The following is a 26,142-nucleotide window of genomic DNA, read 5'->3' on the forward strand; positions in this document are numbered from 1 at the left end:
TGGGTTTCTCTACCTGAGAAGAAAATGGTGGCTGGGTCTCCTGCTGGGTCTCCTGAGACAAGGAGAAAAGACCGTGCGTGTGTGTGTGTGTGTGTGTGATTCTCAGTCATCTTTTATCTGTCTGGCAAATTGTCACTCCGGCCTGCTCACCTCCCGGTGGAGCCGTTCAGCCTGGAATCTCTTGTTGGCTGCATTCGCTTGCTGATGACAAAGAATCCAGATGGCGTAGCTGACAAAACATTGCGTTGTGTAGTTTTTGTGTTTTTGAAAACCCAGGCAGCTTCTCTGACTTAGGTGCTGTGTTGCCCAAGGTGGGCTGGCAGAATTCATTTGAGGCTTCTAGCTACCTCGGGATACATACGCTTCAGGTTACAGACTCCGCTAACCCAGAAATAGTACCTCGGGTTAAGAACTTTGCTTCATGATGAGAACAGAAATCATGCAGCAGCGGCGCAGCGGCAGCATGAGGCCCCATTAGCTAAAGTGGTGCTTCAGGTTAAGAACAGTTTCAGGTTAAGAACAGACCTCCAGAATGAATTAAGTTCTTAACCCGAGGTACCACTGTACTGTGCATTTGATTAGGAGCTTCCCCTGTGCGACTTCCTCCTCTCATTCCTTCCTGTTCAGTGACAAGGAACTGCCTTTGAACTGCTCCTTGGTTAATCATCCCTTTTTCCCCACCCAGGCAAAGCCTCTTTAATTTTACTGGCTTCCTCTCATTATTTACTTGGGGTTGTTGTTTTTTATCATGAAATTGTATTATATAATTACTGGGGGGGGGGAAGGAATGAGAAGAAAACAGTCTCTCCCTCCTCTGTGGGAAACAAGAACTAAGCCAGGGGCAGTTCCATCCGTATTGAGAGGGAGAAGCTGCAAGGAGGAAGCTTCTAACTCAGTATGAAGGAGACCTGTTCAAAGGCCTGTTCTGAGCAAACATTGTGGAGAGTTCTGTCCTTAGTGGCATGCAAGCACTTACATTTTTGACTTGGGGTGACGGTGAGGTGTTGCTCCTTCCAGCCCAAATGCAAAAGGGTCAACTTTGAAGAAGAATATTGACCATTGTGTGAGGGAAGCATTGCTGGATAGTATAGTCCTATATTAAATTGCCACGTGGGAATGACCTCATAAGGCCCAAATCTCCCCCTCTCCCACTGGCCCTGAGATATTAGGTGGGAGGTCTAAACCTTCCATGCTTTTCGGGATTCATCTATTTCTCTCTCTCTCTCTCTGCACAGGGTAGACAACAACCACTTGTTGCTTCTGATGATCCATGTCTTCCGGGAAAATGAGGAGCAGCTGTTCCGGGTAGGTCTGTGAGGTGCTGCCGCCTTCTCTTCCCTTTCCCACACTCCTTTTGGGATGTCCCCCTCTCTACTTACTCGGTTTCTCCTGTCCTTAAGAGGCAAAGTGAAGGGGGGGGGGCTTGATGCCAGCCAGCTCAAAGCCTGCTTTGGAGGGGAAGAACTCTTTTCCGTCCTAGAGTCACCAGCAGTTCCAGCAGATCAGGGGCAGGGAGGATCTTGGACGCGCCTTGCAGCAAAAGAGCAGTGTTCCATGGGCAGTGTTGCCCCAGTGGCAAAGTTGTGGCCAGTGGGTGTGTTTCGCAGAGCCCCTGCGGCAAAGCCTTGACGGGGCGCCTCTCTCTTTCCCCCCCCCCCCACAGATGATCCGCATGAGCTCTGGGCACATGGAGGGCAACCTCCAGCTCGTCTACGTGCTGCTGACCGACTGCTACGTCTACCTCCTCCGCAAAGGTATCCTGCCAAGCTGGCCCAGTCTCTTCCCTCCTCTAGGCACAGGCCCCGATCCCGGCTTTGCACTTGCAAAGGAGCCATTTAGTGATGTTTCAGGGGTGATTATTTGGCAGGCGGCAGCAGATGGTGGATTGAAAAAGCATTTTTACCAGGCTGCTTAACACATCCCTTCTGCTCCCTTTGTGGCCCCTGGAGTCGCAAAAAGTATTTGTCTCACATAATAAACCCCACATACACCTGTCTTTATCCCTCCCCCCCCCCACAAATAACTTGGCACTCCCCGTCTTACTTTCTTTGGGGCCACAGGAATTTCCAAAGGCAGGGTTTTGGTGGCATACATACATAACAGCCATCTTCAAATAGTTCAAGGGGCTGTCGCATGGAAGAGGGAACAAGCTTGTTTTCTCCTGTTCTGGAGGGTAGGACTCAAACCAATGGCTTCAAGTTACAAGAAAGGAGAATCCGACTAAATATCAGGGTCCCTAGATGACCCTCATGGGTCCCTTCCAGCTCTACAGTTCTATGATAATTTAAGTTGTATGCTGCCTTTCCACAGTTCAAACCATGCTCAAGGTGACCTACAAAATGAAAACAATACATAGCTACAACATGACAATAGTACAGTCATACCTCTTGTTACGTTTGCTTCAGGTTAAATCTTTTCAGGTTGTGTCCCGCGGCGACCCGGAAGTACCAGAAAGTGTTACTTCTGGGTTTCGCCGCTCATGCAGATGCTCAAAATGACATCATGCGCGGAAGCTGCGAATCACGACACGCAGAAGTGGGTTGTGTTCTGCTCATGTTGCGAACGGGGCTCCGGAATGGATCCTGTTCGCAACCAGAGGTACCACTGTAGCCATAAACAACAAATAAAACATTAAAAAAATTCACAACCCAACTGAACAGCTTCCACATAAATCACAAAAAGATCTATAATAAAAATGCAAAAAAAACCCCAACCCCAACAGCAACAACCCTCCCCTCTCCCCATCACCCCAGCCCAAGAACCTGGCGTGGAGGCATCCCGATTTAAATTTGCCCTGGAGGCAGTTTAGTGGGTGGGCTTTGCTGATGGTCAGTGTTGCCTGCGCTGACTGGCAGCAGTGCCTCTCCATGGTTGCAGGCATTGGGGGAGGCATTCCCAGCCCTACCTGAAGAAACTGCGAGGGATTGAACCAGGGGTCCTTTGTGCGCCAGGCAGGTGCTCTGCTGCTGACCACAGCCCTTCCTCATCTTGGTGGGGAAGGGCAGATTGCCTTGCTCAGTTCAAAGCCTGCCTCCCTGTTTGCTGTGTCCAGGGAGAGAGGCTTCCAGACGAGCCCCCTGCCTTCTGTTGTAGTTGCTTTGCTTGAGCAATATCACCTGGGGCCTGATCACTGAGCTGCAAGAGGCCATGCCAGGTGATCCAGAGACCCTCGTGGGTGGGCTGCAACTTTCCCAAACCATGTGACTGACTTGGCTCTCTCCCTCTCTCTCTCTCTCTCTTCCTCCTCCCTGCTCCCTCACCCTCTTTGGCTCAGGAGCCGCTGAGAAGCCCTACATGGTGGAGGAAGCAGTTTCCTACAATGAGCTGGACTACATCTCAGTGAGTTGGGAAAGGGGGACTGGGCCAGGGGGACAGTGTTGGCGCCTCTTGGGACAGAAGCTGGATCCAGCCGTGGTACACCTGAGAGGAGAGGGCCTTCATGTTTTCAGTGCTCTGAATTCCAGGGCAAGGGTGCTGTTCCCAAAGAGAGGTGGGGCTTTTACCAGTGCGGGTTCAAAGGCACAGAAGCTGCCATGGTGAGCTGCTGGCTGCTGCCTGGAGGGGGCACACACACACCATTGTGTGACTGCAGCAGGGGCAGCTGGACCAGTTGAAGCTGCTTGGCAGCCCTGGAGATTGCAGAGTTGTGGCCACAGAGGGCATGATGCCAGGCTCTGCAGCACCAAGCCCCCCCCTCCAGCGCCCACCTTTGAGCAGCCCACTTTTTAATTTTTTTATGATTTTCTATTTTATACATTTCAGTAATTTTACAATCATTTTAACATTTTGAAACTCGACTTCCTTCCCACTCTTTCTGTGGTTCTTTAAATTTATTTCATACATTTTCTGCATATTCCAAATTAACTCTTTTTAATAATATTTTTATTAGTTTTCATTAATAGCCTCATTATAACAATGCGAAATTATAATACAATTACTAACACCTATCATTCAAATACCAAATGATATAATTTAGGTGGCTCCCCCACGTGCTAGAATTGATGGTTGGATTCTTTTCTTTATATCTTATTAATTTCAATTACATTTCTGTCATAATAATAATCCCATATACAACAACTGCAATGTTAATTTCTATTCGTATTGACACATTAAGTGGTTTATGAAACTACAAGTCAGGCACTCAAACTATGTCCTTGTTCTTCCTGTGTGTGACAATTATTCTGTCCCTAATGTTTTTCCCTGTCCTTGTAAAATGTTGTGTCTGTCGTTCCTGCTTGTTGCTGTTCTCCATCATGCCTTGGGCGGAGCTAATATCCCATTGTTGTTTCAGAAATGCATATTCCATATTAACTTAATCATTTATTCATCTACTTTAAATGCATACTCTTATAAAACTGCAGGTTATTACAATAGTCCCGCCAGTGTTCTTACCTGTTTACAGTTTGTTTGTAAATATTCAGTTGGGCAGCCCCCCTTTGAGCAGCTTCTCAGCTCAAAGGATAAGAGGGTCTCCTTGGTCCTGGGGCTCCTTCCCTGACCTGGGGTGCCTTCCTTCTCCCGCAGGTGGGCCTGGACCAGCAGACAGTGACCTTGGTCTGCACCAACCGCAGGAAGCAGTTCCTTCTGGACACAGCCGATGTCACCCTGACTGAGTGAGTAAAGCGCCAGCCAGGCATGCCTGCTCCCTTCCTGGCACCTTTATGAGGCAGCTGCCCGCTTTGTGGCCTTGGGTGCTCTTGCCCTGCACAAGGCAGAGCAGTGTGCCAGCTGGGGCGCAGAAAGGGACTGGCCCCACATTTTAAGGGCTCCTCCCTTACCAGTTTGCTTCTGGGATGGCCTCAGAAGAGCTTACTGACTGCAGTAAGGCTGTAGTGGTTAAACCACTGAGCCTCTTGGGCTTGCCGATCAGAAGGTTAGTGGTTGGAATCCCTGCGAACCGTTGCTCGGTCCCTGCTCCTGCCAACCTAGCAGTTCGAAAGCACATCAAAGTGCAAGTAGATAAATAGGCACCGCTCCAGTGGGAAGGTAAACGGCGTTTCCGTGCGCTGCTCTGGTTTGCCAGAAGCGGCTTAGTCATGCTGGCCACATGACCTGGAAGCTGTACACTGGCTCCTTCGGCCAGTAAAGCGAGGTGAGCGTCGCAACCCCAGAGTCGTCCGTGACTGGACCTAACAGTCAGGGATCCCTTTACCTTTTAAATGCTACTAAGGGGGGATGGGGAGGATTTCAGTACATTCCCAGTACGTTTCTGAGCACAATTGAAAGTGCTGGTGCTGACCTTGAAAGCCCTAAACGGCCTCGGCCCAGTATACCTGAAGGAGTGTCTCCACCTCCATCGTTCAGCCCTGACACTGAGGACCTCCTGGCAGTTCCCTCACTACAAGAAGTGAAGTTACAGGGAACTAGGCAGAGGGCCTTCTTGGTAGTGGCAACCGCCCTGTAGAATGCGCTCCTTTCAGATGTCAAGGAAATAAACTACTATCTGACTTACAGAAGACATCTGAAGGCAGCCCTGTATAGGGGAGTTTTTAATGTTCATTGTTTTCCTGTGCTTAATGTTTTAATTGTTGGAAGCTGCCCAGAGTGGCTGGGGCAAACCCACTCAGATGGGCGGCGTATAAATTATTATTATTATTATTATTATTATTATTATTATTATTATTATTATTATTTATTATTGGATCAGCTTTGGTTTTCTGGCCTGATCCCCCATTTCTGGGCATGAATCCTCACCCCCTGACTCCCGCTTTTGCCCTCTGTATTCCCCCCTCCCTCCCCCAGGTTTTTCCTGGTGTGCCTCAAGTCAGCCATGATCAAAGGATGCCGAGAGCCGCCCTATCCCAGCATCCTGACGGACGCCACCATGGAGAAGCTGGCGCTGGCCAAGTTTGTGGCTCAGGAATCCAAGCGGGAGGTGAGGAGGGCACTCTGGGCCATTTTCCAGCCAACTGCAGGCAGTTTAAGTGCAAGACCTGTTTTCAGCAAGGGGAGAACATGGCTAGTGTCTGCATGTTGCACAGCGATCAGGTGGCCCTCGGGATCAGAATAAGAGCAGCTCCACTTTTGCACTGCGTCTGAGAGAATTCCATATGCAATAAGGCTGCGGGTGGGGGGCTGTTCTCCCCAAGCCACACCCACCTGTCAGTCAGCTGACATCACCAGGTGACACCAGCTGGTTGGCAGGTCAGTCCTGCTGGGTTCTGCTTCACCAGGGAGTTCCCCATGAGGAGTGTTCCCCCTACAGAGAACAGGAGCCAATCCTCCACTCGTCAGCTGGTGAACAGAGAGTTCAGTCTTGCCAGCCTGTTTCCTATTGGGAACACCCTGGTGGGCAGGGGTCACACAACATCATAATGACGTTGGCGGGGGGGGGGGTTGAATGTGCCAACAAGGTTCCCTGCCTCATCTGTGAGGGAAGAAGAGGGAGACTGTCTTGTTCTCTGCCAGTTTTCCCACCTGGATACTTAGCTGCTGCTGTCCTCCTTCCCCCACAAATAGGATTGGTTCAGGGGTCCCCCTGGCATTCCAGACCCTCTGCCCCCCCCCCACCAAAGGGCCTTTCAGGCACCTGCCCTGTGCTATGAAGCTATTAACCCCACTTGTGGGTTGGGGCGGGGTCTCCTTTAGATCTCGGATGTGGTGGTCCGCTTCTACGGCCTGATCCACTGGGAAGACCCCATGGACGAGACTCTGGGGCCAGCCCCCTCGGACTACATGCTAGCCGAGCATCCCATCACAAAGGAAGGTGTCCTGAGCTACAAGGCAGGCACCAACTACCTGGGCAAGGAGAACTGGAAGACCTGCTACGTGGTGCTCAGGTGAGAGAGAGACAGGATTGCAGAGTGAGCGAGGATGGGAGCTCAAAAGGCTCAGAGCAAGCGCCATGGGCTTGCTTCTCTTGCTGTTTGTGCCTCCAATGTGCAGCCCCCTTTGCCTTCCTAATGACCCCCCCCGCCCCTGTCGGACATTGTGCCCTGCGACTCGCATCAGCACCAAGCTGCACAGCTGATGCAGCAACTGCCGTGAGCGGCCACCCTTTGCGGGAGTGATTGAGCTCCCCACCCTGAGTCCTGAACACAGGACAGGATAGCATGACGAAATCGGCTCTTGCATTTTCTCTCCACAGCAATGGCATCTTGTATCAGTACCCGGACCGTGCGGACGTCACCCTTCTTCTCTCCGTGACCATGGGGTGAGTTTGCCCCATGAGGCAGGAGTCTTCCAGATCTTCCCTCTTCCCTCTTCCCCACCCATACTCACCCCACTCACTCGCAACCCTCTCTGGCCCTCCTTGCAGTGGGGAGCAGTGTGGAGGGTGCCGGAGGTCGAACGGGACGGACCGCCCCCACTCCTTCCAGGTGATTCTGACCGACCGGCCCTCCTTAGAGCTGAGTGCCGAGAGCGAGGAGGAGATGGCTGACTGGATGCAGTACCTGTGCCAGGCGGTCTCCAAAGGGGTGAGAAAGAGCTCTGCTTCCAGATCAGACCAGTACGACTCACAGGGGTTGCCACTTAGGAGGGGTCCTAGGCAGCCTGGGCTTCTGTGGCCCCACAAAACCACTTTTGGCCCTCATCAGTAAAGGGGGTAAAGGGACCCCTGACCATTAGGTCCAGTCATGGCTGACTCTGGGGTAGCGGCACTCATCTCTCTTTATTGGCCGAGGGAGCTGGTGTACAGCTTCTGGGTCATGTGGCCAGCATGACTAAGCCGCTTCTGGCAAACCAGAGCAGCGCACGGAAACGCCGTTTACCTTCCCGCCAGAGCGGTACCTATTTATCTACTTGCACTTTGATGTGCTTTCGAACTGCTAGGTTGGCAGGAGCAGGGACCGAGCAACGGGAGCTCACCCCGTCACGGGGATTTGAACCGCCGACCTTCTGATCGGCAAGTCCTAGGCTCTGTGGTTTAACCCACAGCGCCACCCGCGTCCCTAGTAAAGGAGGAGACCTGCTGAAATGAATAACTGCAAGTTAGCCATGTTCATTAACTTCAGTGGGTCTACTCCTGAGTAGAACTGGAGGACCAACACACGCCATATGCCAGAGCTTTCCAAACACTGTTAGTGTGTCAACTGCAGTGTGTAGGTGTGTTGTGCAAACTCTTGCCGGGCTGGAAAGGGGTTAGTTTAATTTGCTAATAAAACTGATATACTATTTTGCGAACGGATGCATGTCTAAAAAGTGTGTCACCGACATGAAAAGTTTGGAAATCTCTGCCTTCTTCCAGGTTGTCCCCCAGGGTGTGGTCCCTGCCCCCTGCGTCCCTTGCTGCCTGGTGCTGACAGATCAGAAACTCTTCACCTGCCACGAGGACTGCCAGACCAGCTTCTTTCGCTCGCTGGCCACGGCTGAGTTGGCGGACGTGGTCTCTGTCTCCACAGAGGCTGGCCGGGAATACTGTATCTTGGTGAGTATTTGGCTGACCTGGGGGCGTGTGCCACATGGGTGTGTCCAGCCAGCAATGGCTACAGACACCTTATACCAGATCATACCATCAGTCCACCTAGCTCAGAATTGTCAACACAGACTGGCAGCAGTAGCTGTCCAGGTTCTTGGGCACGGGACATTCCCAGGCCTACCTGGAGGTGCTGCCAAGGACCGAATGTGCCACCTTCTGCATCCAAATCTGAGCTATGACCCTTCTCTTAAAGCGTAAATAAAGTAAGCTCTGAATAATGATTGGCTTTCGTCTGTCTCGGAAGACACCTTTGGGAATGAAGTCAGACCATTGGAGAGTTACAGTGACTGCTGTGGCTGGAGACCTGTTTTATTGCAGGTGGGGCAAATTTTGCTACTGCGGGTGCACCATGGCATGTCTTCTCTGTGTGCTCCTCCCAGCAGTCATTCCTTCTCTGGCCACTGATGAAGCCAACCTTCGTGACTCGTTTGCAGACACCTTCCTAACGCAGAGTCGGTCTGCCAATGGTCCTGAAGGCAGCTCTGCGTAGCGTTCTTGGGGATCCTGCCATATTTCATTTTATGTACCACGACCAAGCCAGCATAGTTCTGAATAAAGGGCCGATTTAAATAAGAAAATAGGTAGCTGCCTTATACAAAGTCCGGCCCGTACTCTGTCTTGCTCATTATTGTCAATTACTGATAAGCATATCCAAAGGCTTAGAGTTGGAAGGGACCCTGAGGATAATCTAATCCAGCCCCTTGTGACGCAGGAACATGCAGCTGTCCGTTACGGGCAGCCTTGCAATTACCAGCACTATACTCTAGCCAACTAAGCTATCCAGCTCTTCAGGGTTTTCAGACAGGAGGAGCCTATACCCAGCCCTGCTTGGAGATGCTGACATTGGAGATTGAACCCAGGTCCTTCTGCATACCAAGCAGGTGCCCTTCCCCTCAACTGATGTGTGTCTTACCCTTCTTTGGTGGAGTCTCCTTCTTTGGAGGTCTTTAAGTAGAGGCTTGACAACCATATGTCAGGAGTGCTCTGATGGTGTTTCCTGCTTGGCAGGGGGTTGGACTAGATGGCCCTTGTGGTCTCTTCCAACTCTATGATTCTATGATTCTACCCTCTCTCCCTCCCTAGGAGTTTGCCCAGGACCGCAAGCAGTACCTGCCCTCCTGGGTGCTCTATTTTAGCTGCATAGCAGAACTGGAGAGGTTCCTCCTGGCATTGGACACAGTGTGGAAAAGCACATACCAGGTAAGCTGGCATGGCTGTTGGCAGGCCTCACTCCTCTGAAAGGCGGCCAGGTTTTTTTGCCTATCTCCTCCCTTTCCTGCACACTGAGGCCCACGCTGTGTCTTGGCTCCTACAGTGGCATTGCCATCAAACCATAGGGGTGGCTGTGCTGCTGCTGCTGCTGCTGCTGCTGCTAAAGGTAAAAAGGGCCTTTTGTTGACATCCTTCTGTTTCAAGAGACAATGGAGTGCACCTCCAGGGGTGAAGTCAAACTGCTGCATTGGCAGCATCGAAGTGACCTCCCTGGGGCGCAAGCCTAGACAGTGTGCATGGATGTTCTGGGATGCCCAGACGACAAGCCCTCCCCCCCCCCCCCGTGGAGCAAAGGAAAGCAGAGCAATACATTTGGCACCAGCGGCTGCAGGAGTTGCTGGAAGGAGGTGTACAAGGCACCATCCAACCATCTTAGAGAATCCTCTCCCCAGATTTGAGTAGGGTTTATTCCTTAACCTTGTCTTCTCTTGAAGATATCCTACAAGGCAGAGTTTTCCTTCTCCTAGTTGCAAATAAAGAGATCCAAATCATACCTGTACTGATGACATAAGCCTGTCATCACATTCTGATTCAACATATAGCAAGGGACTATGAGACTCTGGGCACATTCATCACTCCTTCCTCTTTTATATAATGTGGTTTATTCAGACATAATGCACTGCAATAAAAAAACAAACTAATCTAAACAAAAACAGAGAAAGAAGAAGTCCTCTTTCACAGGCAAATCTTAATTTGTCCCACTCAAAGGGAGGGGCCATCCCAACTCTCACTTGGGAGCTTACCTTTCTTTTTCCATCCTCCCACCCTGGGAGATATTCTTTTCCCTTCATCCATCCATCCATGTTAACCCCTCCTTAATCCTGAGTCGAGGACCACAAAAATTACAAAAGACCAGGTCAGAACAACAACACAAAGAAAGCAGAGAAAAGGGAAAAGAAAAGAAAAGAGAGTATTGAAGGAAATAATAAAGGAATAAAATAGAAAGATAAAAAGAAGTAAAAATGTCTAGCATAGAAACATTCTATGACTAGCATAGAAATAAATAAGTCACCATTTAGTAAAGTGACAGGCATGAAATATCTATCCCATATCCAATGCTGGGCCAGAGAGTCCAGAGCAGCCCAGCACAGTGGATCAGATGAAATCAAGCATTGGGATGAAATCCAGCCCCTAGGATTCCCCCCCCCTTGGACCTGCAGTCACTGGCTCATATCAGCCTCCTCCAGAGCCCGCTCTGTGTTTCAGGATGTTGCCGTTGCAGAGTGGGATTTTGAAGGGTCTTTGTAGTGTCTCGAGGGCTTTCGGGAGGCAGAAGCTGAGGGCGAGAACCTTTGAGAATAATCCTGAAGCGCCACCACAAACAAAAGAAAAAAACAGAAATATTAGATTTTAGAAAGCAAATCAATGACATCTTCAAATAGCTCAAGGGCTGCCACAAGGAAGATTTCTTGTTTTCTCCTGCTCTGGAGGTGAGGACCCAAACCAATGGCTTCAAGTTACAAGAAAGGAAATTCTGAGTAAACATGGGAATAGTTTTCTGGCAGTTATAGCTGTTGGACAGTGGGACGGACTCCCTCGGAAGATGGCAGGCTCTCCTTCATTGGCGGCTTTAAGCAGAGGTTGGGCGGCCATCTGCCATGGATGCTTTAGCTGAGATCCCTGCATTGCAGGGGGGGTCCCTTCCAACTCTACAATTCTGTGATCACGCAACCCCAACCACGCCCACTGGAGGATTTGCACAGCTGCATTATAATCCTAGATTTGCAAGAAGAAGTGGGGTTGGGAAGGTGAAAAGTGAGCTAGGTAGCTGCATTGGGTGGGAAGAGGAAGTTTGAGGGTGTTAATGTGGGTGGGGAGTAGCAGGGGGTTTGGTGAGCCGAGCGAGTGGGGGCACAGCTGCTTGTGCTAATAGAATATTTCAGCTATACAAAACAGCAACAATACACACTGCATTGTGGGGGGGGGGGGGTTTGGAGTCAAGGACTCACAGGGTTCCTTCCAAGTCCACAGTTCTATGATACAGGTAATCACTGAAACATCTGTTTCAACGAAGAATTGTCAAGTTCCTTCAGGAGACTGATATCTTCTAATCCCTTGGCAGGGTGTGTGTGTGTGTGTGTGTGTGTGTCTGTCTGTCTGTCTGTCTGTCTGTCTGTCTGGAGTTTGTCCCCAGATTCCAGCTTGGATGATGGTGCACACGAGGAAACAACTTTGTCATTTTTGTATATGGTTGAAAGTGTATGTTAGTTCAATACAGGTGCTGTTTGGAGCAGCATGGCTGGACTGAGAGCCAGAAGGCCAGGGTTCGAATCCCCCACTCGGCCAGGAGGCTCACTAGACAACGTTTGGGGCTGGTTGCTGCATCTCAGCCTAACCTACATTGGGGATTAATTCAGGAACGGGGGAAACTATGTATGCCAGCTTGATCTCTGAGAAAAAAGTGGGATAGAAATACAATACATCAATACCATTTGAGTCCCTTATCTGTGATGAAGAAACAGCTACTGTCGCATCCTGCGGACCAGGTGGCCGCAGGCTCTGTGGTTTGGCTGCTGGGGCTTTAACTAAGCAGGGCTCACCCCTCAGCCTCACTCAACTCCCTGTTTTTGGTCTTAGCAAACCACAAACCTTCCTCTCCCGCCCCTGTTTTGTCCTGACAGGTGGACCTCCTGCACAAGCCGATCGAGGACGCCTCCATCCGGAAGAAGTGCGAGGACGCCGTGAGCTTGATCCACAGCGCCTGGCAGCGGAGTGACAGCCTTTGCCGCGGGAGGGCTTCCCGGGACCCCTGGTGTTAGCCTCCCGGCCGGCAGGGAAAAACACGACTCTGCGGCAGCGTGGGCTTTGGCCATCTTCACGAGCCAGAGGCTGCTTGAAGTGGAGCTGGGCCTCCCGGCGGCTACTTGGCTGCCAGCAGAATCCAGCTGGAGACGAAAGGGGGCCGTGTGGGTGAATGAGTGTGCACGTGTAATAATAGGCCGATGAAGCACTGCGATCCTTGAGCAACTTTCACCGGGCCCACCTTGCTGCATCTCGCCTTCTCCTGCTACATCTCAGCTGGAGGTTACGGTACGAGGGCTGCCGGCAGCGATGGACAGGACTGGCTTGCTGGCGCTCCGCTGGCAGCCCTGCCAGGGGCCTGGTGGCAAGGCCTCACCTTCGAAGAATACTAATCTCTTATTAACGGGAATGGGGTAGAGGGACACGACCCGGGCCGGGAGGTCTGGAGCTGTTAGGATGAGGCAAGGTTGGGACGTGGCGGACACCCTGCATGCATTTCTCTTGTCAAAACGAAGCGGAAACTCGCCGGTCTTATTCCACTTTCGCCCCACCCTGAGGTACAGACAAATCTCCGCCTGCTGCTCTCCCATCTCTCCTTCGTCCCCCAGGTGTTCTCGTTCTGTGAAGGGATCTCTGCCTGTCTCCAGCCCCTCTGCCCTGGTCTCGGCAGGCTACCGGGCAAAGCTGGCACAGCGGATCTAGGCATTCGCCATCTCTTCAAGGAAGCTGAGAAGGAGCAGCCAGGGTGGGAGTGGCGGCGCCGGCAGCTTCCTCTGTTAGGCCAGCAGGTGGCACTCTGTCCCCAGTTTTCCATGGGTGGAGTGGAGTTTCCCAGGAAAGGACCTGTTGTCAGGAGTGGGCTTTGACCTGGAGCAGTGAGATCATCTTCTCCTCCTTGCCCCCTGCAACCAGAGAAGCTTCCTTGGGGGGGGGGGCGGTCTGCCCTGGCAGCTGCTGGTCTGTGCAGATCCTGCCTCTTCACATTCCTGTTGTTTTGCAGGAGGGGAGTCCCTCTGTGCCTGCCTCCCTCCTGGCTGGCTTGAGGGCGGGGGGGGGGGGTGCTGGAAGGGAGCTGGGTGGGTGGTGCTGATCTGTTTATGCCAAGAGCAAATCTATAGGAAGCAGGGGCCGCATTGGTTATCCCAGCCATGATAGGCAGGGTTCGGGTTTTATTTGCCTGAGGAGGGTGGTGGTGTGTTTTTTTTTAAGCTGTTGTTATTTTAAATTTTCTTTAACAGAGAAGAGACTTGCTAATGTATTATATGCGTTCATGCAGGGGGTCTCCCCTCCCCCCAAGAGGTGGCCTGTGTGGCAGAATGTATCTGCACATACATCTCCCCTCCTACCCTGTAATAAACACTCCTTGGTTAATGCTGAGTCTGCCTGCTTGCCTGGGACATCAAGGGGGTGACCCGAAAGCTCCCTGTAGCTCAGTGGTTCCCAGACTTGGGTCTCCAGCTGTTTTCAGACTACAATTCCCATAATCCCTGACCAATGGTCTTGCTAACTAGGGATGATGGGAGTGGTAAAGGTAAAGGTAAAGGGACCCCTGACCATTAGGTCCAGTCGTGGCCGACTCTGGGGTTGCGGCGTTCATCTTGCCCTATTGGCCGAGGGAGCCGGCGTACAGCTTCCGGGTCATGTGGCCACCATGACTAAGCCGCTTCTGGCGAACCAGAGCAGCGCACGGAAACGCCGTTTATCTTCCCGCCAGAGCGGTACCTATTTATCTACTTGCACTTTGACGTGCTTTCGAACTGCTAGGTTGGCAGGAGCAGGGACCGAGCAATGGGAGCTCACCCCGTCGCGGGGATTCGAACCGCCGGCCTTCTGACTGGCAAGTCCTAGGCTCTGTGGTTTAACCCACAGCGCCACCCGCGTCCCAATGAGAGTTGTAGGGTTTGCCAGGGCGGCAGGAGGACCAGCTTGCTCTTCTCTGGCTGTTTCGTCTCCAAAGGGATTTGACAAATTGTTATCTCAGTTTAATCTTGGCTTCTGTTCTCTCGTCTCCTTCCTCTGTTGGTTACCTGTTTGTGCTTTAAGGTGAGGAGCGGAGCCTCGGGTGTCATTTGGTAAATAGGCTTCAGCCTGGGAAAGGACTCTGCCTGGGGGAGAGACTTTGGATAGTTGCTGCCAGTCAGTGTAGACAATAGAGAGCTTGATGGACCCAGTGGTCTGAATGAGTGTAAGGCAGATTCCTATGCCAGGGAGGAGGCTGAGGCCAAGGCTATCCAGTCCAGTGCCATGGGGGGGGGGAGGCTTTTCTAATCTTTGCAGTCCTGGCAGGAAGTGCAAACTTGTAGAGACCCCAAAATGGAAACAGACCTCATGTGCCTTTTGCACAGTAAGGCCTCAGGGCCGCACCCAAGAGCAGGAGAAGCTGGTGCCCCCAGATGGGTGCAGGAGGCTCCACGACCAGGGCAAAGGGCAGCCAGGGGTCCCTTTGCCCCCTCCTGTGCCCTAGTTCCCAACCCGCCTCCTCCTTGGAACCCTTCCATGTTTTTGTCCTCTCAGTGCATCTTACGCAAGCATCAGCAATGCCACACTCTCCTGAGACGTGCTATTTCGAGCTGTTGACAAGAAGACGCCTCCAGACTCAGCCAGCTGCTCTTTTTCGGGCACAGGGATTGCTGCCGGTCCTCCTCGGACACGTGCTCAAGACGTGCCCCTGCTCTGCCTCTGTGGAAGGGCCACGCATGCCCAGCAGCAGAGGCACTGTGTGCCCGGGGCCTATTCAGGCCAGATTCTTGGTGCGTCGTTTGCAGAGATTCACACCCAGTCTTGGGACCTGCCACGGCACTGCCATCCTTAGCCATCCTCTGCAGCTGGAGGCCATAAACGCCTCTCAATCCCAGTGGCCGAGAGTCGCAACAGTGTGGTGGTTGCCCTCAGCCTTCCTTTGGCGCTTCCCGGTGGGGCACCAGGTTGACCACTGAGAGGACAGAAGGCTAGGCCTGGTACCCCCCACCCCACATTGGCCTGATCCACCTGCTTCCAGGCAGGGGCGAAGGAAGGAATGAAGGAAGATGGTGTTTCCTGCTTGGCAGGGGGTTGGACTCGATGGCCCTTGTGGTCTCTTCCAACTCTATGATTCTAAGGCTCTCCGGCACCTAGTGCGGGGTGTCGAGAGGTGGGGCATACTGGCCACAGGGGCGGTTAAACTGCCCCGCAGCTCATGCGCAGTGCTGCATACGCTGCATGTGCGTGCTTTATGTACAGCACATGCATGTGTGCTGCTATGTACGGCACGTGCGCGGTGCCGCTATGTACAAATGGTGGTGGGATCCTCTGCTCGTGGCTGCAGCGGGGCGGAGCAAACCGCCTAGTGGTGCATGCGCAGCACTACTACATACAGTGCATGCGCGGCTGCACATGCACCATACAGACAGCAGAGGGATCCTCCACTCGTGGCTGCAGCAGCAGCGGAGGAAACCACACGCGGCGGCAGTGGCCCAATGGCGATGGCTCGCACTGCTGCACCCGGGAGTGGTGGGCCAAGCCCCATGTGGGGTGCCCTCTTGTCACCCCCCCCCCCAGAGATGACTGCCGCTCCCGCTCCCTTCCTCCGCCACTGCTTCCATGCTTTCTTCAGATTCTTATCTACGTTGGTCTTAACTGGGCCTGTTCATCTGCCTTTCCAGACTTAATAGGTCAGTTGGTTAGAGCGTGGTGCTGAAAATGCCATGGTTGCAGGTTCGATCCCCTTAAGGGACAGCAGGGGATTGGACTAGATGATCCTCAGGGTCCCTGCCAACTCTATGAATCTTCCCAAATTCAGCTTCATTGTGTTATAGAAAAAATAGGGGGGGGTTGTTTTTTGCTGCCCAACTCCCCAAGTGACTGAGTCCCCTAAGTCCATGATCGGTCAGAGATGAATGGATGGAGGCAAGATCCATAGAAACCAAGGGGGATCTTTATTTTTCTGTTGCAACAGAGTCCCCAGCCCCTTGCAAGGAGGTAGGAGAGACAATGGTGTGCAAGACCCTATAAAGACTTTTGAAATTGCCCAAGACCACCCCCCAAAACATCATACATACATCACAGACATACATACATTCTCCAGCAGAAATTTGAGAGTGTCGCTTCTCCTCTGTCTGCCAGGATTCCTGATAATGACTTACTTGATTGCGTTTTCTGGGTAGCCTGGCCATTCCTTAGAGATGGCAAATACTTCAGTTCCTGAATTTCTTACACATTTTGATAGTTTGCTCAGCTTAACCAGGCTGTATTTGCAGGAAGGTGTAAGCCCCTACAGTCCAAAGACAATAGGAAAGCTTTTCCCATTTCCTTCCTTCTTGCAGAGAAATTGGGAGAGTCAAAATGGCTTCAGGATTGCTCTTCTGTGCTATTTCAAACACGTGTACATTTATGAGCATCAATTCTATATTTGAGACCTTAGAATTTTGATAAAAATTGGATGATACGGATTCCTCTTGGATGACTCTGGGTATGTGTACATGATGGAAAAAACACCCACATGTGTGTGTGTTGCCTGCCTAGCTGACTGGACTGCTCTCCCGCAAGGAATGCACCCCACTAATCACACTTTTTCAGGAATTCAAGGCTGGCCGCTGGGGGTTGGGTTTTTTTTTTTGTTCTGGTCTGGAAAGCGCTGAATATCTCTCTCTCCCCCCCCCCCCGCCTCCCACTTGCAGAGCAGTGTGTTCCTGCAAGCTCAGGAGCAAAATGATCTCCAGTAAACAAAAGAGGGAGGCAGGCAGAAGGTTGTGTGTGTGTGTGTGTGTGTGTGTGTGTGTGTGTGTGTGTGAACTTTCCCCTACATTCTGCCTGCTTCCCTCCCTTGCCCAACCCCTTCCCTGGCACCCAGGCAAATACTGTAGAGAGGAAGGCACCACCCAACCATCCCTCCCAGAGGCGGAGAGTCAGCTGAGGGAGGGGGCTGGCCAGCGATATAAGCCCAAAGGTGTCACTCAACTGGCACAAACAGCCCTGCTTGGCACAAAGCAAGCTGGAGAGCAGGGCAGGAAGAGAGGGGCTGGTTGCTGGAGGAGAGGGGCTGATCTCCCCAGGAAAGGGGGAGTTGGTGGTGGCATTGGCACTGGCCAAGCAGGCTCCTGCCGGGGTCCACCTGCAGTCCCACCAAACTTCTCTGGAGACAGAGCTCTGCTAGCTCACTTTCAGAGGAGATCTCCCTGCATGTCCTGCCAGGTCGTCCCTGTCAACAGCTGGGCCAGCGGGGGCCACACCATGGAGCCCCCCCGCAGCCACGCGGCAGACATGCTCTCCATCTCTCCTCCAGTGGATTTCGTCCTGGGGGCCACGGCCTGCTGCATGGCCTGCGTCTTCACCAACCCGCTGGAGGTGGTGAAGACCCGCCTGCAGCTGCAAGGGGAGCTCCGCTCGCGGGGCACCTACCCTCGCCATTACCGGGGGGTCCTGCACGCCATGGTGGCTGTCAGCCGGGCGGACGGGCTCCGGGGGCTCCAGAAAGGCCTGACAGCCGGGCTGCTCTACCAAGGACTGATGAATGGTGTGCGCTTCTTCTTCTACTCCCACGCCGAAGACATTGGCTTGACGCAGCAGCCAGGCGGGACCATCGTGGCGGGGGCCGTGGCCGGGGCACTCGGTGCCTTTGTGGGCAGCCCAGCCTATCTGGTGAGTCTCCTGGCGATGCTCTGCCTGGCAAGCCGAGCTGGCTTCAGGGCAGTGGGCAGCCTTGTGTCTCTGTGACCCCTGCTTTGTAGCAAGTAGAAATATGTTATTTTGTCATCTGAACCTTGCACACAGGCCAGTTCTCATTATCCCCATCTTGCAGAGCTAGAACTGAGGCAGGCAGAAAGCTGGCCAAGCCCCACAAATCTGCAGTAATTCTGTTTTGAACCCTTGTCCTGTTTTGCCCGTGCATCAGGTGGCTCCCTTTCACATGACTTGTTCCCATTTTACAGAGCAGGAAGCTGAGGCAGTTGGCCTCTGGCCATGAACTGAGCTTGTGTCAGAAATGGGATTTTTCAGCCCAGGTCTGCCACATCCGAGGCATTCCGGTTGCGCCTCTCTTGCTGTGTCTCTCAAATACCCGCTGGTGGTCTGTAGAACAGCTGTGGCGTCCCCCACCCCTTGCCCATTGAGATTCAGAGTGCTGAAGTGGTTAGGTCTGGGCTAGGACCAGGGGAGAGCCGAGTTCAAATCCCCAAACAGCCATGAAGCTCACTGGATGATCCCTGAAAGTATAGTCTTGAGCCAGTCTCAGTCTCACCCACCTCGCAGGGTAGATATGAGAATAAAATGAGGAGGGAGCCACATATACCGCTGCTGTGAGCTCCTTGGAGGAATGGCAGGACAGAAATGGAAAATACCCTGGAGGGCTGAGCAGTTTCTTCCACAAACAGCTACCAACCACCCCAGAAAATGGCTGCTGGTTGCTTGGGTCTGTCTGTTCAACCGTCCGTCCTAGAGCTTTAGGAGAGACCAGCCCTGTGTGGGGTTGCAAAAGTTGCTCTGCAGCATTCTGAGAAGCTGTTCCTGTTTCGTAAAGCTGCCCAGAGTCTTGTCCCAGCGAAGGCAGGCTGCGAAATGTGTTTGGGCAGCGTAGGAGCAAGATTCCCAGGGGATGGCTGACCACCTCACAACCTCCTCCTCCTTGCCCAAAAGAGAGATCAAGTGCACCAACTTGGGGCAATCTTGCTCATTTCTGCCTGGGATACAGAACCCCTCTTTGCTAGAGGTTTTTTTTAAGTGCATGTGAAATGCATGGCCTATCAGTCTTGCGCTGGCCGCCCTGGATCAAGCTTGTCTCTAGTGTGTTTTGGGCTGTAATTCCCATCGGGCCCCATCCTGATGTCGGAGGAGCCCAGGCGAGAGCCTTTCTCCACCCACCAACCCGTGGTCTGAACAAGAATCCCAAGTAGCTCAGAGGATGCTGAGGTCCGGCACAGAACAAATGGAAAGTTGTGCACCTTAAAAGAAATGGCACAGAGTGAGCACCAATGAGGAAATGATGGGGGGCGGGTTACCTATTTTTCTGAAGACCTGGTGGTTAAGACATGCTTAGAGAGCTGGGGGCCATACAGGAAGGGTGGCTATTTTGCTATCTGTGTTACAGCCTAACACACCCTTCAGAGGAGCTCAGGACTTCTGAAGACAAGGCCAAGACCTGGCAGGCTTAGGAGCCGCCCCAATAAAATATTTGAAGGGGCTGCTTCCCCCCCCCCCCAGAAAAATTTGATTGGCGCTGCCATTCAAATGTGTGTGCTGCATCTTGTGATTATGTGGGATGGGACCTACCTGGGCTCCTTCCCCAATATTTTATGCAAGTGGACACACCTGGCAGGGCTCCGCTAAACTCTAGCAAAGTCTACAATATCCACACTGCATGGTTCAGGGAGTGCACACCCACTGAGCTCCAGAAGTCTGATCACCAGCCAGGTAGAGTTATGTAACTGTCCCCAAGGTACCTCTCCAGGGTGTTGACAGAGCAGAGAAGGTGGAGGCCTTCTTGTTGCCTGCAAGGTCGGGCAGAGTCCTCCTCTTTCTGCAAAGGAGCCAGTGGTTCAAACAATCTGTGGGGAGGGGGGAGACTCCTGCCACCCGCCTCTGCTCTCGCTGACCTTTCTGCTCCTCTGCTTGCGACTCCAGGTCAAGACGCACCTCCAGGCCCAGACTTTGGCCGCCATCGCCGTGGGGCACCAGCACAACCACCAGGTGAGCTGGGGGTCAGGAGGGTGGCGGCGATGAGGCTTTGGGGGGTGAATTTGCAGGGGGTGGCCTCTGGGTGTGTGTGTGATGTCTAGTCCGTTGTGTATGCAGGAGGAACACAGAAAACCGTCTTCTATCAGGCCAGGCCACCTAGCCATCAGTGCCAATGGGTCTTTTCAATACTGGGAATGAAGTTCTGCATGCAGAGCAGATGCTCTAGCAGAACCTCCCCAGCTGGGACCATTTAAAGGGGAAGGGGTTTGTTGCTGCAGAGAAGAGGAGCAAGGATTGGTGGACACAGCCAGCCAGGAAGAAAGCACTGGATGAGCACACCCAAGGCCTTTGGGCTGAGGGCTACCAGGCTCTGGCAGCATCGTCTGGGCACTTTCTGTATAAATGACAGCCAACCAATCAGCAGCCACCGTAACTGCCAGGGCCGGCCCTTCCATTAGGCAGGGTGAGGCAGCTGCCTCAGGCGGTGCTTGTGGGGTGGTCAGCAGCAGCAGCAGTGATGTGTTACACCTGTGTATGTGTGCCACTTCTTCCTGAGGCTGCAAAATGGCTTGGAGCAGCTCTCCTTGTTGCCCACTGTCCCCAGTCCTAGTAGTCGCTGCAGAGGAGGGTTGATTCATTGACAAAGAGGCCAGAGGTGCCTCTAGAGCAGTGTTTCCCAACCACTGTTCCGCGGCACACTAGTGTGCCGCGAGATGTTGCCTGGTGTGCCGCGAGATGTTGCCTGGAGGAAGTCGGGCGAGTCGGGCGGCGAGAGGCGGGGCGGCGGCGGCGAGGAGAGGCCGCCCAGCGCGGGGCTCTCGCCGTCTGCCTGCCTGGCTGCCTGCGAGCTCGGCGGGCAGCGCCTCCGTCCGCAGCACCCGCCTCGCGGCTCTCATTCCCTGCCCCTGCCAAAGCTCACCCAGCCAAGCCACGCTCTCCTTCCTGCCTCGCTTTGCTGCCTCCTCCCCCCCCACCCCCAAAGCTTGGAGGTTCCCCGGCAAGGGGGAGGGAAAAAATTGAAACTTACACTTTCGTGCGTCCCTCCCGGCGTGACGCTGCGCGCTGACGTCACGGGGCTGTAATGGTGGTGTGCCTCGAGATTTTTTTCATCAAACAAGTGTGCCTTTGCCCAAAAAAGGTTGGGAAACACTGCTCTAGAGCAGGGATGGGCAACGCAGTGCCCCATAGGTGATGGCGTTGGACTCCAACTCCCAGCTGCCAACATGGCCGAGGAAGGGCCATAGCTCAGTGACAGAGCTTCTGCTTTGCATGCACAGTGTCACAGGTTCGAGACTCGGCAACGTCTCCAAGTAGGGCTGGGGGTGACCCCTGTCTTGAAGCTCTGGAGAGCCACTGCTGCCAGTCAGTGTATAAATGAGACAGACCTAGATGGACCCATGGACTGCCTCAGTATAAGGGGTGGTATAAGGGGTGGCCAGAAGTCCAGCAATATTGTCTGGCTTTGCTCAGCCCTGCTCCAGCCAACAGGGGCTATTCTTATTTCTTCCAGAGGGTTCTGATATGCCCACCACGCCAATATTTAGTGTGCCATCTTAGACAGCTTAATGCAGGGGTCAGCAAACTTTTTCAGCCAGTCTACTATCCTTCAGACCTTGTGGGGGGCCAGGCTATATTTTTTTGGGGGGGGAGGAACAAATTCCTATGCCCCACAAATAACCCAGAGATGCATTTTAAATAAAAGGACACATTCTACTCATGTAAAAACACGCTGATTCCCAGACCGTACGTGGACCGGATTTGGAAGGCGATTGGCCGGATCTGGCCCCCGGGCCTTAGGTTGCCTACCCATGGCTTATGGCACGTTAGAAGCAGACTCTGCTTCTTTTCTCTGCCCCGTTAGGTTTAAATTTGGATTATGCCTGGCCTCTGCTGCTGAATTTCCCCCATGCCATTCCCGGGGCAGAACGGAACAGGGGTGGGGGGCTCTCTTGCTTTTAAGGAGAATCTCAGCCCTCTCACTTTGCCAGCCTGAGAACCAAGCGAGTGTTTTACAGCATCCAGAGTTGCCGAATGGGAGGAGTTGGGGAAGGTAGAGAGAGGGCAGAGGGTGACGTTGGCTTGTTCCTGAGCTCAGGTGACGTCAGCTGTTTGTGCCGCTTCGCACGGATTGCTTTCCAACCACCTCAGCATGTTTGTTTTGCAAAACACAGACGTCCTCCCTGCACCCTCCCCCTTGGCCTGAGCTCCCTTCGGCTGGCTTCTCTCCCAGCAGGGAGGCGGAAGCAAAGGGCCCGGGGGAAGGAACCTCTAGCTGTGCCACTGGTGTGTTCTGGTCCCAGACCCAGCGGCCAGGGGGTTCCTGCTGATATAGCTCCCTTTGCCCTCCCTGGCACAGGGCAAGACCCTCTCTCCCAGAGCCCTGCCAACCTCAGATCAGGAGATTCAGAGCTCTGGCCTGGATAGTATCCACCACACTCCATCCCTCACCTGGTTCAACTTGTGTTCAAGTGTTTTATGCAGAGTAAACCCACAGCGTTCAATAACACTGTAAATCAGAGGTTTCAGACTCATACCCACCAACATTTCTCCAGTGAAAATTGCAGCATCCTATTCCGAATCCCCACGACGGGGTGAGCTCCTGTTGCTCGGTCCCTGCTCCTGCCAACCTAGCAGTTCGAAAGCACGTCAAAGTGCAACTAGATAAATAGGTACCACTCCGGCGGGAAGGTAAATGGTGTTTCCGTGTGCTGCTCTGGTTCACCAGAAGCGGCTTAGTCATGCTGGCTACAGGACCCGGAAGCTGTATGCCGGCTCCCTCGGCCAATAAAGCGAGATGAGCGCCGCAACCCCAGAGTCCTTCAGATGTGAAGGAAATAAGCAGCTTATCTTTCAAAGACATCTGAAGGCAGCCCTGTTTAGGGAAGTTTTTAAATATTTAATGCTGTATTGTTTTTAACACTCGATTGGGAGCCACCCAGAGTTGTTGTTGTTGTTGTTGTTGTTGTTATTTCTCCCGCCTGCTTCATGCAACAACAACAGCCATGGTGGGTGAGGCAGGGTTGTTCTTGTTGTTGTTTTGTCCAAAGCAAAATGGGTCAGGATGGGGGCATCCTGTGCTCTTTGGTGTCCCTGGTAATTTGGACTCCGTCGAAACCCTTCCTGAGCCCCTCAGGAGTCTGGAGCGCAGCTCTTCATCACTAAGAGAGGAGGAACTGCAATTTCACCTCGTAGGCTTGGCCCTTTTGCCTTCGGATTAAGGCAACAGAAGTAGATGGTCTCTCACTGGCATGATGGTGTTTCTCTTTGAAAGAGAGAGAACGGAGCTACAAAACTAGTCATCCTAGTGGTGCAAGCAATAAAACTGCTAGCACATTTGCAGAGCTAAGCAGGGTCCGGTATGGTTTCAAATTGGATAGGGGATAAGGGACAGTAAATTGGATAGGGGCAGTATTTTAAGGGGGGTGGACTAAATGGCCGTCGGGACTCCTTCCATTTCTACATTTCTATGATTTAATGCACATCACCTCCAAATCCTGGAAACTGTAGCTCTGTAAGGGGTAAACTATAGTTCCCATGTTTATTGGGGGGATCTGCTTGAAGCCTGAGAAGGGGGTGGCTTTCCTTCCTGCCCCCCCCCGACTGAGAAGAGGGGGGCAAAGCCACAGATGAGTGTCCTGCCACAGTGGTGCAATGCAGGCAGCTGCCCCTGCTCTCTGCTGCCCCCTGCTGACTAACCCCTGCAGCTTTTCTCCCCCCGCAGAGTGTCTCCAGCGCCTTTGAGACCATCTACAAGAAGCAGGGCCTCCTGGGACTGTGGCGAGGGGTGAACGGGGCCGTGCCTCGCGTCATGGTGGGCTCGGCCATCCAGCTGGCCACTTTCGCCTCCGCCAAAGAGTGGGTCAGGAAGCAAAAGGTGAGGAGGGGGCCAGAGGGTGGGGAAGATGGGCTGTGGCAGTTACACGACTCTGGTTTTGTCATTGACTCTGGAACAAAGGTCTAGTTTATCAGCAGCGCCTCAGACCCACCCCGTCCTAAGCCCCTTTCCAGGATGAGCCCTGCTAACTTGTTCGATTCCTCTAGCAGACCCTCTTACCCCTTCTATACCCCAGTTGATCCCTGCACTCTGCAGAGAGTGGCCAGCTCATCAGGAAATCCGTTCCACACAGGGTAGGAACGGGCCTTTTGGGTGGTGGCACCAACCCCTTGGAATTCCCTCCCATTAAATGTGTGACAGGCGCTGTCTCTGTTGCCTTTTGGCACCTGCTGAACACCTTCCTCTTCCAACAAACCTTTTAATTCAAGACCTTTATCCTGCTTTATCTTTACATGGTTTAACTGTCTCATCGCTTGTGTGTTGGCCGCAGTGGGCTGCTTTGGGGAGGAAGGTGGTATATACCTTAAATAAATAAATACAATATTCAGCCTTTGTGGCTTTTCCTGTTGCTCAATCCTGATGCTGTCGAGAGCGGGTGGGGTGCGGCCGACTCTCCCCCCCTTACTGTTGCCCTCTTCTGCCCACAGTGGTTCAAGGAAGACAGCTGGATGGTGGCGCTTGCTGGTGGCATGATCAGCAGCGTGGCTGTTGCTGTGGCTATGACGCCCTTCGACGTGGTGAGCACCAGACTCTACAACCAGCCAGTGGACGAGCTGGGCATGGTAAGTCTCTCATGCCAGGCAGTGGCATAGCGTGGGTTGTCAGCACCCGGGGCAAGGCAAGTAATTTGCGCCCCCTAACCCGTGGATTTGCGCCCCCTAATCCCCCAGATGTTGCGCCCGGTGCGGCCGGCCCCCCCTGCACCCCCCACGCTACGCCACTGATGCCAGGGGTGGTCACTGGCAGCCTTAGAAACCCCAAGACGTTTGTGGAGGGAGGTGAGGAGTTTAATGGCTCTGAGCCTAAATAGAAGCATCCTGGGGCTAGTTCAGGGATGGGGAGCAGCTGCACCCCCCAAGGTGTTGCTGAATTCCCAGCTCCCACCGGTCAGCACAGTCAGTGGTTAGGGATGGTGAGAGGAGTTGCAGCACCCTTGTTCCGAAGGGCGTGTGTCCGGCTTTTAACCAGGCTCTCTCCCCTCTGCCACCCGCAGGGCAAGCACTACCGCGGCTTCTTCGACTGCGTGGTGCAAGTCACCGGCAAGGAGGGTGTCCTGGCCTTCTACAAGGGCCTGGGGCCTGCCTACCTCCGCCTGGGACCACACACCATTCTCAGCCTCCTCTTCTGGGACGAACTGAGGAAATTCACCTACCAGCTCCAGGGGGCTTGAAAACCCTGCAAGAAAAGACAACATTTCCAGAGAGAGGGGCGCCCGCTCTCTTCCTCCCTCTCCCCGCCTCACTGATGGGACCAGAACTTGGGGTGGGAGGCTGGTCTTTTCCCAGGCAGCTCTGGAATGAAGAGTGGGGCTTTTGGCGCTGCCTGTCCTCTTTTCCCCGGACCAGGGGTCTTGGGTGGGGGGCGGTCATACAGCCCCTTCTTCCAGGAGACGGTTGGGAGCAACCGGCCCGAGAAGGACGGTTGCCTCTGAGCCAAACAGCAGCTTCACATCAACGTGACCTTTTTTTTTGGGGGGTGAGGCTGCTCAGGGAGGGGCATCCCCAGACTAGCTGCAGCTCCACCTGTGCAGATTTGGGTGTTTCGTGGCCTGGAAACAGTATCCTGTCCATTCCCTGCCTTGGGACACACACTCCCTGCAACCAAAGGGGTAGAGAATGGGCACCAGGCCTTAACAGACCAAAAGTAAAGGGTAAATGGCATGAGAAGGCTGGCCCGGTGAGGCTCTCCCAGTTATGAGGCCTGATGGGCCAGTGCAAAAGGCTCCAAAGCTTGGGTCTAAGGTAGACTGCAGCACGTCCCCCTGCCTGTGCCAGGGGAAGAGAAGAAAGCCAAAGAAGCGAGAGGGAAAGGTGAGCAGAAAGACAAAACACATGGGCGGAGAATGAGAGGCAAAAGTGTGTCGCCCTTAGCAGAAGAGGCTCCTGCTTTTTGAAGAGGTGGAGGCTTCTGTCCTAGAGGCAGGGCCCTCACGAAGTCCATTCAGTCCTCAGGAATTGGGGAAGGTGCTGTAGCTCTGTGGCCTCCTTGCCATTTGCAGGCAGTCCCA

General features: G+C 53.2%; 2 protein-coding genes and 1 long non-coding RNA gene across 5 annotated transcripts in view; 2 read left to right on the top strand and 1 right to left on the bottom strand.

Moving 5' to 3' along the window:
- The window catches only part of PLEKHM2 (pleckstrin homology and RUN domain containing M2), a 35,558-nt gene extending 21,754 nt beyond the window's left edge, over positions 1–13,804 (top strand). For both annotated transcript variants that reach the window (XM_081203493.1, XM_081203492.1), the window contains 11 exons: positions 1,236–1,305; positions 1,664–1,754; positions 3,275–3,339; positions 4,525–4,613; positions 5,743–5,875; positions 6,589–6,779; positions 7,088–7,153; positions 7,259–7,418; positions 8,189–8,368; positions 9,503–9,619; positions 12,313–13,804. In XM_081203493.1, the coding sequence (XP_081059619.1) occupies positions 1,236–1,305; positions 1,664–1,754; positions 3,275–3,339; positions 4,525–4,613; positions 5,743–5,875; positions 6,589–6,779; positions 7,088–7,153; positions 7,259–7,418; positions 8,189–8,368; positions 9,503–9,619; positions 12,313–12,450 (1,300 nt within the window). In that variant the 3' untranslated portion in view covers positions 12,451–13,804. The remainder of the gene's footprint in view (positions 1–1,235; positions 1,306–1,663; positions 1,755–3,274; positions 3,340–4,524; positions 4,614–5,742; positions 5,876–6,588; positions 6,780–7,087; positions 7,154–7,258; positions 7,419–8,188; positions 8,369–9,502; positions 9,620–12,312) is intronic.
- On the bottom strand, positions 8,724–12,412 carry LOC308592209. The gene is made up of 3 exons (XR_014010441.1): positions 12,281–12,412; positions 10,186–10,995; positions 8,724–8,967 (listed from the first exon to the last, which is right to left on the bottom strand). It is a non-coding gene; the product is annotated as an uncharacterized lncRNA (long non-coding RNA).
- Positions 13,805–17,314: 3,510 nt separating the features above from the next.
- Positions 17,315–25,540, top strand: SLC25A34 (solute carrier family 25 member 34). 2 transcript variants are annotated; one of them, XM_081202681.1, is made up of 5 exons: positions 17,315–18,049; positions 20,027–20,092; positions 23,802–23,954; positions 24,563–24,715; positions 24,866–25,091. In XM_081202681.1, exons 1-5 carry the CDS (start codon positions 17,591–17,593, stop codon positions 25,040–25,042), a joined length of 1,008 nt encoding a protein of 335 aa, XP_081058807.1. In that variant the 5' UTR covers positions 17,315–17,590; the 3' UTR covers positions 25,043–25,091. The 2 variants fall into 2 exon arrangements, with proteins under 2 accessions (XP_081058807.1, XP_081058808.1); XM_081202682.1 differs by lacking the exon at positions 24,866–25,091 and adding an exon at positions 25,129–25,540 and having other exon boundaries at positions 17,359–18,049; positions 24,563–24,697.
- Positions 25,541–26,142: the final 602 nt, after the last annotated feature.

The sequence above is a fragment of the Podarcis bocagei genome (genome assembly GCF_964188305.1).
Source record: "Podarcis bocagei genome assembly, chromosome: 7".
NCBI classification, from domain to species: Eukaryota; Metazoa; Chordata; class Lepidosauria; order Squamata; family Lacertidae; genus Podarcis; species Podarcis bocagei.